General features: G+C 35.9%; 1 protein-coding gene across 1 annotated transcript in view; it reads left to right on the top strand.

The window, feature by feature from the left end:
* LOC120340194 (uncharacterized) overlaps positions 1-13,357 on the top strand; it is a 62,627-nt gene extending 49,270 nt beyond the window's left edge. Inside the window, exons 5-9 of the mRNA XM_039408490.2 lie at positions 5,210-5,524; positions 6,122-6,466; positions 6,839-7,465; positions 10,049-10,437; positions 10,702-13,357. Coding sequence (XP_039264424.2) covers positions 5,210-5,524; positions 6,122-6,466; positions 6,839-7,465; positions 10,049-10,437; positions 10,702-11,424 — 2,399 coding nt within the window. The 3' untranslated portion in view covers positions 11,425-13,357. The remainder of the gene's footprint in view (positions 1-5,209; positions 5,525-6,121; positions 6,467-6,838; positions 7,466-10,048; positions 10,438-10,701) is intronic.
* Positions 13,358-13,871: the final 514 nt, after the last annotated feature.

The following is a 13,871-nucleotide window of genomic DNA, read 5'->3' as shown; positions in this document are numbered from 1 at the left end:
AATTTTTATCAATTTATAAAGTAATTCACACTCTAGACTCATTTTTATTCATTTCCACCACCAGTAAATCGACATTAACGACCGCAGAATCTTTAGACCGTAAATCTTCACTCAACCGTGAATTTTCACTCAACCGTGAAGTTGTACCAGTAAACAGGACGTGAAATATGTATAAACTAATATGATTGGTCATTCTGAACAATGACGTTTCCCGTCTTATGGTAATAAAATCTGAAGCACGTCGGAGAATTGTTGTGGTTTAACGGTGACAAAAACAACCATATTTTGACATACTTTGACGTCATGATTTCCTAATGTTATGAATAAAATAATATATTCTAGAACTATCAGTAGAAGTTGCGCGAGACTAACTCCCAATCCTTCCCCAATGCCTTTGCTAAGGTGGATCCGTATGCGTATAATGCAAGGATGCTGTAGCAGGAGTAAACAGAGTTGCTGATATATTGTATTTTGATATTCCTAGAAAATTTTTTACGTTTAATGTTTACGAAAAAATATTGAATTGATATAATTTTCTGTTACAGAGGGCCCAGGTCTAAGAAACTCCGGCACATAGTCTTGTTAGGTGCGCTGGTATAAATACACATCATAAAAAGATTCTTACTAAAATTCAATCCCACATCTGTTTTCATCGCTGCATTGCGTGCTAATATCATCAATATATGACAGATAGTTCGATACGGCTTTTGAAAAGGCTCATAGATACAAATACGTGGGTCAGTGATCGAGACCGCGCTGTTTAGGGGGTGTGTTTCACCCGTGATACGAAATTTACGTCAAAGCCTTTTGATGTGATTTTAGAATTTACCACATGTTTAAAAAGAATGGGATAGGTTACTTGAAATCACAACGTCGTAAGTCCATACATACTGGCTACACAGAACACACTGGGCATTAAATCTTGTTAACGTGAGCTATTTGTATCATTAATTTCAATTGATTTGTGACAGTGAAATCTTTTCCCACCATAAACTACAAAACATAACATATCGGTTCCAACTTGCATAAAAATCTTTCAACACCACTTTGAGTTTTTGAGTCAATTTGTAAATACAGCGCATCCAATTTTATGGTGATACCTTGAAAAAAAAAGATGAAAGCAGGTAAACTGAAAAAATATCGGGGTTCAATTTCAAAATAACGTTCGCGCCTCATTTGTGAATTTAATTTCGTGAATTTATGTTTTTTGCTATTTAAATATTATTGTTGTAACAAAGTTTTTTTCCCATGTGTTCGTTTCTAAAATTAGACATCAAAATATTTTTTTTAAAATATACGTTTGTTCGGCACCTCTCTGTGTTGGCATCATATATGTCTTGCCTAATATTATCTGAGCCCATGTAATTGAAATAAAGCATAATGTCATGCTTTTTCGGTTATTCCTTACAGCACAAAACAGGCAAACTGCTGTCTTTTTTAACTTCAACTACAAGAAAATAGTGGAAACTGTATATAAAATGCTATAAGAATTCACTGCTGGGCTGGGCTTATAGTATCGTGAATTAAACATGTTGTGTATATGGCATTCCAATAAAGCATGTTCATCCTCCATTCAGGGCCATGGTTCGAGAGAACGCTAAGTAAAAGGAAACACTAATGTATCAACGTTCAAAGCGAGATTAAATACCTGATGAAATAGCTTTTCCCTGAATATATCCTGTTTATGTTATGTTTATTAATTCGGAAACCGCTTTCCACTGCGGAAACAGCTTAATTTCGCCAGTCTTGTATTTGGAATTCAAGCGCAAAGGTTATTTGAATGAGGCGCGCCCGTCTATTTTGTCTAACTTAACATTGAAGTTGGTAAATTTTATTTGAATGATAAAAATTCGAACCTTATCCTGAATCGGCCTTGAATATAATGTACAGGGTGACCCAGAAATAGAACTCTCAAAATTCTTAATTACAAAAACGATGAAAGTTTATTCAACACTTGAACTTATGTTTGTTTATGATTATACCCAAAAATTTCAGTAATCTTCGACGCTTCGCACAAAAGTTCTCTCTAAAACAGTGGTTCTCAAACGATGGGGCGCGCCCCACGAGAGGAGTGTAATTGTTTGAGGAGAATAAAAATAGTTGTTCGATTTGATCTGGCCTGCTTTATTTTGGATATTTACGTTCCATCGACGTATTTTCAACGTGTTTTTGAGTAAAACATACTTTCGTCTCACTATCTGTTATTTGTAGCTTGTTGTTAGCCAGTTATTTTTTAAGTGGGCGCGAGATTTGACAAATTCTAAAAAGGAGGGCGCGACTTAAAAAGTTTTAGAACCCCTGCGCTAGAATACGTTCAAAATGACATGGGTTCTGTTTCTGTGCCACTCTGTACCATTAGCTTGCATGGTTGAACAAGAATTAAAACTCGGAAATAGTTAATACTTAATAAGTGAGAAATTTGGATGGATACGTGGCTGGTAGGGGATTACCTTGTCGTATTAAATTAGATTAAAAAAAATCTAAGATTTTTCTGAATGAAGGTCAGATTTTCAACAGGTTGTTTTTGTCAGTTCCGTGTAGGATTGGCCAATAAGATCGTTACAGGTCATTGAGAATCAAAAGTAAATTTGTCACGTCCAGTTTTCCCCGGACAATCCAGTCAACTGGACTTTGATGTAGGTGTTAGAAAAAAAAAAAATTTTTTTTATCAGGAATGCGCAATGTTTATGACAACTTTTTGAACATGTTTATAACACTATCCGGATCTGCCCTATTCGACTTTGATGTAATGATTTAAAAAAGAGGATTTTCTTGTAATTAGATGTTCAATCTTTTTTGGCATTTTTTTGTATGATTCAAAACATAAGGTTCCATTACATTTGAACCCACGTACATTTGAACCCATGACAATTGCACCTGTATGCTATTGCACCTATGGAAATTTTTTTGTTTCACGGATAGTTAAACCCATACTCACCCTAACCCATGGGTTTTAGCACCCGCATATAGATTGAACCCGTGGATATACGCATTGGGTCAAATGTACATGGGTTCAAATGTACGGTCACCAAAACATAAACATAGTTTAATTCAGAATAGACCAAACCAAAAAATAAAAATCTTAAACACACCTCCAGCCCGGTTTTCCACTTCAAAGACGAAATCTATTTTAAAAGATGAAAGCGTCGGTCAGCTTGTCGCTATTTGTGGTTCAGTGACAACACAAGTCATAGCTTGACACATGAACGTGCTGAAGTGGAGGACATATGGAATTAAAACGATACATTGTTATTACGTATGTGTGAAGAACACGAAAATGCCGTGTTCCGCGATCTAAATCCGATTCGATACTAATCTTAATTTCCCCTTCAAAATTCAGATATTTTATAGACTGCTTCATTGTGGAGCTAATAAATAGCTAAAGTAACTAAAATTGAAAATGGAAATTCAACTACGGAAGGTCATTTTAAATGATACAAACTAGTTTGTTTTCGTTTTAGGATGATTCGAAAATTCACTCTGACTAAATACACTAATATTTCAAACTAAAGTATCATTTGAAATGCTGAATTTTTTTTGTATGTGTGCGTTCGTGGAAATGGTTTTGGAATCCTTTTAACGAAGTCATTAATTTTTCAAACAAAATCAGAATTTATGAAAATAAGAAATGCAAATTTAATGTACAAATATCATTTTAAATCATAAAACAAACTATTTTATTATAACGATTTTTAATTTCCTTTCTAGACAGACTAAATCAAAATAAAACTATCAAGTCCCAAGATTAAGTTACCACAAGTCAACGAAATGTAAAGGGAACATTCCAATTCCTCAGACAACCAAAAAATGACCGAAAAGTGGACATTAACACTAAACTAACACGCCCTTTCCTGCTGTCATTAGCCCTAAAAACGATTGATTTGATTAATGAACGAAAATAGATGTTAAAAAGCGATAATCATCTATGAAAACAAACACAGAAAACGCCGATTCTCAAGAATTTTTGGAAAACTAAACGGGTTCAATAGTTAGACAAAAAGTTGGACGAAAGTGTTAAATTAACGAGAATTTAGTCGTAACCCGGTGATAGCCTTGTGATCTCAAGCGTCGAACTTAGCTAGTCACAGATTAAAACCGTATATTCAAATCTGCCTCGTTTCTGCCACAAGAAGAAACTTATAAAATAAAAATATAGAGTTCTTTTCGAGACAGTAGTTGACTGTAACTCTTCTTAGGCGCAACTTGAGGGTGCTGGGAGCCATGCAATTTGGCGGCATTTGCAGTGAGACATAAATTTTTACGCCATTCCCAATATTATTTTGCTCTATTTTTGAACGGTTTACTGAAAACTGGAATTGTGATCTGGCCTCGTTCTGAACAAAAGGCACGATTAAGCGTCGTATTACGTCATTACGTCATTATACCAAAAAAATGGCCGCGTCCCAAAATTTTGGGCTGGCTACGTTCATGATACTCATCCCACTTTTAGTTTAAAGTTCGGGGTCTTGCTTTGATTAAAAATTTTATGTACTTAAGTATTTTATTCCGATTTTGTTTTGAGAACCTAAACTGAAGAATTGAAAATAAAATACCCAAATTCATTTTTTCACCTTTTAGTTGATGGCACCGTACCTTGTCTTGAGAAATCAGAATTGGGAAATAAAAATAACATACACTCGAGTATTTTGTTACAAAACAAGCGTTTAATTTCCTCCATCGCCGCCATGATTTACTACAATCTATAAAAATGCAATTTATTCTGTTTGCTTGTTTTCTAATGGTTGACTGAAAATCTTCCCTTACCTTGACGAGACATGGGTCACAGATTGTGAACTCAAACCGCAGAAACCACAATATATTGTCGCTTGAAATTCCATTATTTTTTATTATTACAGTCTTTAATTCAATTTCAAATAATGGAATGATTAGATTTGAATAAGCTTCTTTTGTATTGGATATGCTGTTTAATATTCATAGATTGTGTATTCTGGATATGTCATACTGAAGCGGGTTCTTCAAAAACTAAATATAACACCGTCAAATGTGTATTGTATATTAATTCTCTTTGCCAATGTGTTGTGACTGAAATATGGATTAGTGGCTAAATGTCAGTCTCTCCACAACGAGTGCGCCCTTGCACAATAACTGGTCAACTGCTTACTACATTTCGTCATGCACTTTCTCGCTTGTTTGCTCCCAGTAAGCTTTTAAAACAGAAAATAACTAACAGTCATTTATTCTATTTCAGGTCATGCTTGCTACTGTGGTAACTATGGTTACGGTCGTTATGGTCAGTCTTCAGAACGAGGAACACGTTGCGCCACCAAGTGTTTCGGGAACAAAAGTCAACCTTGTGGTGGTGATGGTTACGTGGACGTTTACAGAGCAGATATCGGGACGTGTGGGACAAAAACTCCTCTTCTAACGCCATCCGGGGCAGTCTACTCTCCGGGTTACCCTGATCGTCCAAGCAATGATATTTTGACATCGTTGAAAGCCTCTGAAGCGATGATGCAGCAGTTGAAAGATGAGATAGCAAAGGCACAAGGTCTTACTCGCGAGAGTAAGTCAATTTCATGACTTTTGTTACATTATCCCTTATTATTACAAGTCTCCGTCGTAAAAGGCGAGCAAGATGAGAATCCTCATGTCTTTAGATCAGTTAATTTAACTGTATGCCTCCTATACTTCTCAAATTTCGAGAACATAATAGGATACATCCACAATATTCTATGAAAAAATGTTTATAACTCAGATAAAGATGTGATGATATTGGTATTAATGTAGAATCTCCAAACAACGCACGCTGGACAAATACACTGCAGGACCATGCTTGAGGCAAATAATAAAATAAACTCAATGATGTTTGGCAAATGCAAATCACATTAGGCTGAAATGAAATAGTTCTGTCTTATTAGGTTGACTATCACTCTGTAATTATGGTTTCAAATTAATTTGCAGTCTATAGTCTGATATAATGGTAAATCTTATATATCCGACTTCTTGGAAATTCATAAATTATGAGATCTGAAACCATTTCGTCATTTGCGATTATTCGGCACACAAGATAAATATTTCACACAAGATAAATATTGTATACTCAGTTTTCAGAACATTTTTACAACGATTTTCACTAATTATTACAATCCTTATTATACAGGCGACACAACTACAAGCAGCGATTTGCCAACTTCGCCTGAAAATTCTTGCGAATGGAAAATAGACATCAAACAAGCTTCACAAATTAACACTATAATAAAGAAAATCGATTTGAAAGGCAAATTGGGGGGCGTACTTGAAATCGAAGCTGGAAAAGGCGCCATGGTTGTCGTCACTGTTCCTTCCAAGTCCGTGACGTCATTAAATGATACGTCATCAACGCCTGAAAAAATAATAATAAAGTCTCCGATAGTTTGGATCACGGACTCAACAGTATCGAGGCACGGAATTGATATTGTCATTCCTGACAACAAAACGGAAAATGGGAGCACTGAATTTCAACCAGGTAGAATTTTAGTGTGCACTTTTGAATTTGGCTTATCAGAATTTACTGTTGTATGTTGCGGGGTTGGTAGTGTAATTGTTAAGGGTTGGTAATTATTAAGATATTTATAAAATTGGGGTCACAATCTGACAAACCCACCCATAATTTATTTAAACGACCTGTATATTATAAAATGAAAAAAAAATGACAGAATTGTAGTTTATCTGTTTAGTTAGACTTTCTGAGATTTATCTTCTTGCTAATCTAATTTAATAATACTTGAATGTGTATTTGTAATTTGAGTGGAAAGAGGAGATATATAATAAATGTCAAATGCACGAAATAGGGTATCATGTTTTTGCCATTTTTCATCACCATCTTTTTCTTTTGCAGATGAGAAGCCCCAATGGTCTCCAAATCTAGCCAAACAACAATGGCCAAGATACGTCATACCAGCCGATAGTTTAGAACCAATGGTATCAATCGAGGGCGGGGTCTTCGCAATTCGTTTCCGCCGTGGTGCAGAACTAATAGCGTCAATGCAGTCAGCCTTCGACCACCATCATCAGGGACTAAGCAGTCGCCGTAAACGAAAAAGCGCCGACTGGAGTCGTTTCGTACTGGAGTACGAAGCTACTTTTCCGGAGGAGGTACACCACGTGAAAACCGATGACGCAAACGTGCCTGATGGCGTCAAAAATACCAGAAAACATTCAGGTACTGGTAGCGCACGACGACACAAAGTCAGTAGACGTAAGAAGCCGAGGAAGCCAGACAACGGCCACGACAAATCTCACCCTAAAAACACTCTTACCCCCGATATGGGACTGGGGCAAACTCTTTTCAAGATCTCAAAAGAAGACGCAACAGCGATCAGGGACGCGATTGCGAATCATCCGGATGACGCAGACTGGAGTGAAGGGTCAAAATCGACGATCAAAATTGAAGTAATTGTTGAACCCAGACCCGGAAATCCTTCGACCAGTGAGAAACCGCCGGAAGGGAAACCAGCAATGTCAGGTAAGAATGTCACCCTCCAAAATCAAAGATTATTCAAACATTTCTAACATAACTTATCTTGCTCTTAGTAGAGGTCGCGCGAGACTAACTCCCAATCCTTCCTCAATACCTTTGCGCTAGTGAATGCATATAATGCAATGATGCTGTAGCAGAAATAAAAATACCATACTATGCAATTCAAGAGTTCTGCTGCACACTAACACAAGTGTATTTCTGTAACGTTTCGTCTGACCAAAATCATACTTACTCAGACAAGCAGTTTACAACAATGACAGAAAAAGAACAATCATACCGCCTATTTAAACAACGTGATTGTTCTTTTCTTGTCATTGTTGTAAACTGCTTGTCTGAGGAAGTCTGATTTTGGTCAGACGAAACGTTACAGAAATAAATTTGTTTTAGTGTGCAGCAGGACTCTTGAATTGCATAGTAACTTATCTTGTCTCGACTTTAAGTGTATAAGGATAATGTCAAATATGTAATAAAACTGCACAAAACCAAACTTTACAATTTCAAATTTCCTTTACTTGTGCTAATAACACTTTTCCAGATTTGTACCTAATTTATTCGATTGAAACAATACCGATTAACAAACGAAATAAAATATGAATTTCAAACTAAAAATCGAATATAACAAATTCGGTCATGCATGAAGACTTCATAAAAATTTTGAAATTTATATCGGACTAGTACCGTAATTGAGTACAGCCGGAACAAGGGTTTCCCTAAATGGCTTGTAATAGGCAGCGCTCATTACATTTACTTTGTGCTATGTAAAACGGAATTTAAGTGAATATAATCCCATATACGTAACGCGTTCTCGCACGCTAATTTGCGTGGGTTAATTTTGCCGCTTTAATAAGCTTCCAGTACCCCCAATACTGGCCTTTTTTACCCAGATTTAAAATTTAAACACGACCCCAGCTTTATGTTTCGGAACCCATCAATCATTTAGCCGAGTCAGACATCTTTGCAACAGAGTATAGGGCAAGATCCGCAAGCCTCACACATTCGCTTTTAAAAATATGCCATCATCGTATACTCTTGACTCCACCTACAATTGTGGGTTAATTCAATGACCATGCTTGAAATACCGCGAGTAATGACTGTTGCATGCGCGCTTTTACCCCCTTTTTGACGTAATTCTTCACCTTTTCAAAATTACCCATAATCCAATTAAAATGCTTTCCACTTTATCCAGCACTTTTTGTGTTTGGGGAAACTGTTGCAGCGAAAATTTACAAACTTTTATTAAAGACAGTAAAGAAATTCTCGTTTACTACTTTTGGGCATCGGCAAATCTAAACTTGTCATTTATTCTTAACTGTGCCTTCATTACTTACATATAGATACTACAACGCGTCAGGTTTTGCTGATATATCCTATATCAGTACTATTTTTACTTCCTTTCAAATTAATTCTCGGGACATTTTTTTAAAACCTTAAAAGAAAAAATAATACCACGCAAAATATGTCCGAGGATTAGCAAAATCTTCCGCTTAATTTCAAAAAGATTAAAATTACCCTTCTTATTTCAATTTAGGTTTTAAAGGGGTCTGAACGTTGTTCTAGTTTGGTAATCCATTAAATAAATATCGATTGGCTAAAAATAGTGTCGTCCGGGTTTTAAAAAGACTTTATCTATTTTGGTGGTCAATCTAATATGGGCCTCATGTGGCTTAGATTTGGGGACATTTATTTTCATTACACGAGTGCAAAACTTGAAATCCAGATAAAGGGATTAAATTTCCAATTTAACAGGAATTTTTCCAGGCAGTATATGTCTGCAATGATAAAACCCAGACATTGATGTAAAACTACAAACTTTATGAGATTTAGATACGGTTTATCTTGCTTTCTAAGACTTTACTGTTCTTGATAACGAAATAATGAGGCGTCATCTCAAGTATAGTTTAATCTCTTTGCTTGAACTAAACATACTTAACCACTTTCATCTTTAATTGGAAATATTGAACATGGCGTCTGAATACATTCCGACTGAACTTTATCTGTACTATTATAACCTTTCAACCTTAACGTAGTAAACTGTTTGATGAAAAAATTACGGCGCAAGTTTTGGTGACATACACATGTGAATTCTCAAAATTCGGATAGAAAAATCTTCAATGTCAAAACCATGACGTTTACTGACCATTTCGGTCTGAAAAAGCGCAGATCGTAGATTATAAAGCATTTGACGGATGGCCGAAAAACTGGGACGAATCGAAAGCGCTTATAAATACTTCAGGATTCGTGAAATTCTCCACGATAAGATAATTTGAACTTTTTGAATGACATAATGTAATGCACACGTGTTTGCGGGTTATTTGTTTTTGGTTTTCTTAAACTTTTATTATTGACATATGACTGTTTACTTAACCTGGACTTTTAGTTGCACATTTTTTAAAATCCATTCACATATTTATAGAATGTCAACTAAATAAAAAGTTTCACAGCCAGCTTATTCTTCGTATTATTAAATAAAATTTATTTTTGAAAGGACTTTTTTGACAGTAGAAATCACGGTGTTCTGTATATTTTTGAAATTCATTATTTTAACCAACTTTATTTTTTCACTTTTAGAATTCACCATTCCACTACTTCTGGCTGTGCTCTTAACTACAACAACAATTCTAATCCTTTCTGCGGTGTTAGTAATTTTCCGTCGGGGAGGAATATCGAACAAGAAGAATGAAAAATCAAAACAAAACTTCACTCGTGGTCTCGTCGTTACATGTCCTCAAGATGGCGATAAAGAGAAGTCAGGATCCAACTCAGACGTGTCCTCAAGTTCGACAGCTGAATCGGTCATTCTCACTGATTCTGAAAACTCTAAATATTCTCCACGACCCCCACAGTCCAGTTCGCCACCAGTGAGCCCAACAACCATCAAGGATTTGATGGAATTTCTGAAAAGTCAGCCTGGACTAATACAAACTTCTCCGCCTGTTGAACCTGATCCATATAAACAGGTATCATCGACTTAAATATTCTGTATTATTGTAACAGTTGTTACATGGATGTTTCAAGCAAGGATAAAAATTGAGTAGGATGGAAGCATTTGAGATGAAACATTTTTTAAATATGGTTCAGATTTATAATTAATTTTAAACCACCTCATTCAACTTTTTTGTATTGGAATGCAAATTTAACTGACAAAACCATTTGTCCAAATTAAGAGTCATCACTTCTGACCCCCCTCTCCCACAGTTACTAATCCAACAACTTTCTTTCAGATTCCATCAAGTTCTCATTTCTACGGTGCAGAAGGAGGGCGAAATGATCTCCGATCGGACGACGTAACCCCCTTGCCTGGTCCGTGCCCTCATTGCTGTGGATGTTCGGAAGACAATCGCGCACACAGACACGGAGATTCCTGTCGAACACATCACAATCAAGGGAAATACGGAAAACCCCATCAAAGCGGTTCTACATCGCGACCTAGTGGTAACAAAAACACTCGCGGACTTTCACTCCGCCCTTGTAAAGGTAATGCGAGTACACAACAGATGCTGGCACCACCTTTGTCTCCAATAAGCGAAGTGTCCTCTGTGACGTCATCGATGATGTCGTTACCGATTACGTCTTCAAATTCACAAACGTCACTTCTCAAACAAACCCCGAAAAGCACGCCACACAAATTGCCCAAAAAAGACTACAAAGAGACTAGCCCAGAAACTGAAGCTTTTCTGTCCCAGGCTAGCGATGCTGAATCTGGCATCGTGGACTCTATTCAGCCCAAGAAATCCGAATTATCTCCGCGTAAGCAACCAAAACTACGGTTTAGCGAAAATGTAGGCGAAAAAATCGTCGCTGCACGATATCTGGGGGGTGCTGCAGGCGCGTGTTACGATAGCGGTTATGCTACCTCCAATTATGAAGAGGAAGAAGAGAGAATGAAAAATGAGAGTAAAAAGTATTCATCCGTATCTAACGGAGATTGTGACGTAACAATCTAGTGAACACCGCGATTTGGCCAGAGTTGCCAGATGTAATACACCAAGTCCCGATTCGTAAGACACGGAAGAGAAGGAGAAAACGATAAACTAACATGAAATATGGCATCCCTCGTGTCGCCATAACTGATACCCTCCTAGTAGCGAGTATCGTGGGAAAAATATACGAGAACTTGATATATATTTAAAGTATAAACATAAAAAGCTTTTTGATCGAGCGCATTCAATGTTCGATTTTTTCTGTTCAAAAATTTATATAAATGTGTTATAAAAATAGACTTGTCTGCAATATCATTATGGGATCAAATTCTTGAATTTTTAGTATCAGTGAACATTAACTGACAATTGGATTTGGGTAACCCTCCCTTCCCTCATACTTAAAGGTAACGATGTGAAAATTTTGAACCCTGGTAAACCAAGAGGTTACATGATACATGTAGAATTAATAATGGTAACTGTTTTCTATTTTGCCTTGCGTGAGAGGATAGATACTAAATTAGTAAACTAAATAGGGTTTCAAGCGTTTGTTCTGCTGGATTTCTCCAGCAATTTTACTTCAAGTATAGACACAACTCAGCCGCTAATACCTCTGATGTTATTACACATTTATTCTTGATCGAAGTTTTTTTTTATTCACATAAATCAATAAGTCTAGGATTTTCTGTATTTTTCCTGCTTTAGTTTTTTGTTTTTATTATAAACAAATTGTCTCTGTTTGAACTTTTGTAAAAAAAAGTGTTTACCAATATATACAATTTCACAACAGTTTCGATATATTGTTTACTGTTTCTCATTTTTATTGTATTGGACCCCTTAAGTTATCTATGAAAAACTAAAATTCGAACCTAATTTTTCTATTTTAATTACACAACACCCTTATTCCCTCCCCACCTAGCACAATGCAACCTTTTAATCGCCCCCTATAATTCAAAAGAGATTACTGATAGGAAGGATAATACAGGCACGAGCTACCCATAAAAGGAGATACCCGTTGATAGGTTCCTCATTATGAGTATCTGCGACTCTACTTTGATTAATCAATCTATTAGAGATGATCCTAAAAATAGTATTTTTTCAAATAAAAATCAGAACAAGGTCTTCTTGAAGACTTAAGGGGGAAAAGATCTGGTTATTTCGCTATACATATGCGATAGATTATTCATCAAAACGCATTTTTGGAAAAATGTCCATTTTGAATCAATGAAATATTGTAGTCTTATAACATTGTTTGTTAGAGACTTCTTATAAAATAGTTTTTATTGAAAAAATTTTAAATGCATTTAATAAAATGCCAATTTTGAATCTATGAAATAAGTATCCTTGATAACATTGTTTGTTGGAGACTTCTTAGGAAATGGATTTTAATATATTGCAAACACGCTCATACACATTGCACTACTTAATTTGTTTTGAATCGTCGGGACAATTGGATGTAATTTTTGAATGTTATCTGTTTGAACAAAAAATCATTACAAAATCTGAAATTTATTTAATAATCAAAATTGATTAACATCGCGGGGAATACTTGAATTCATTCATTTTTCCTTATTTTTTGTCAAATTATAATTAATTTAAAATTGTAATTATTATTTCTTTTTTATTTACCAAGTTCATGAAAAAATGTAAAAAAACTACTAAAATAAATTAATCTTTTTATATTTCGAATAATGATTTCACCATGCCTTCAAATATTCGCCAACTTGGAAAGGCACTATTTTATTTGCACTGATGTCACAATACGTTGTCAAATTGGTGGCATTGTGACATCAAAATTGTATATACACTTTCAATAAGTTTTTTTCTATTTTATGCCTCATTTTTTTGGTTATCGGTGTTTGTTTTGTTTTTCCTTTTTGTTGTTTAATTTTCTCGAAAATGTGTATATTAACTTCACCATTTTTGTACATTCTGCGACAAATAAAATGAATACACTTTAGTATCGGCCTAATGCAGTGAAAGGATTCGGGGTTCCTGCGAACCTGTTCTTAGAAAGTCATGACATCAGCGTTTTGTTGTAGTTTCGTGTGTGTAGTTTCATGCCACGTGACTTCTAGTTGGCGTGACTCAGCATTTTCGCATATGTCATTCCTCCTCCCACCTGAATATGTCATCCAAAAATCACGTCACTTATACGCCACAGTGACGTCGTAATAATGCCCTCCAAAGTATACGACTGGTCGTTCATAACGCGCAGGCGAATAACCGAAATTAAGCAAGCTCGTAACGATCCCGACATGAGAGAGATCGCTGGCGTTCGCGAGTTCGTTATCGTCGGCGTGGATGACATTTCGGGCGATCGTGGCTATGCTTTAACGAGCTCTATGACGTGATTGTGACGTATCTTCGGATGGGGTAGTCAAGTTAGGGATAACATAAGCAAAAATCTTTATGCTACGCCCACTAGAAGTATTTGTGATAAGAAACTATACTAGACCCTAAGAACGTAGCAA

The sequence above is a fragment of the Styela clava genome, chromosome 1 (assembly GCF_964204865.1).
Source record: "Styela clava chromosome 1, kaStyClav1.hap1.2, whole genome shotgun sequence".
Taxonomy (NCBI): Eukaryota; Metazoa; Chordata; class Ascidiacea; order Stolidobranchia; family Styelidae; genus Styela; species Styela clava.
This window is presented reverse-complemented; position numbering and strand designations above follow the sequence as displayed.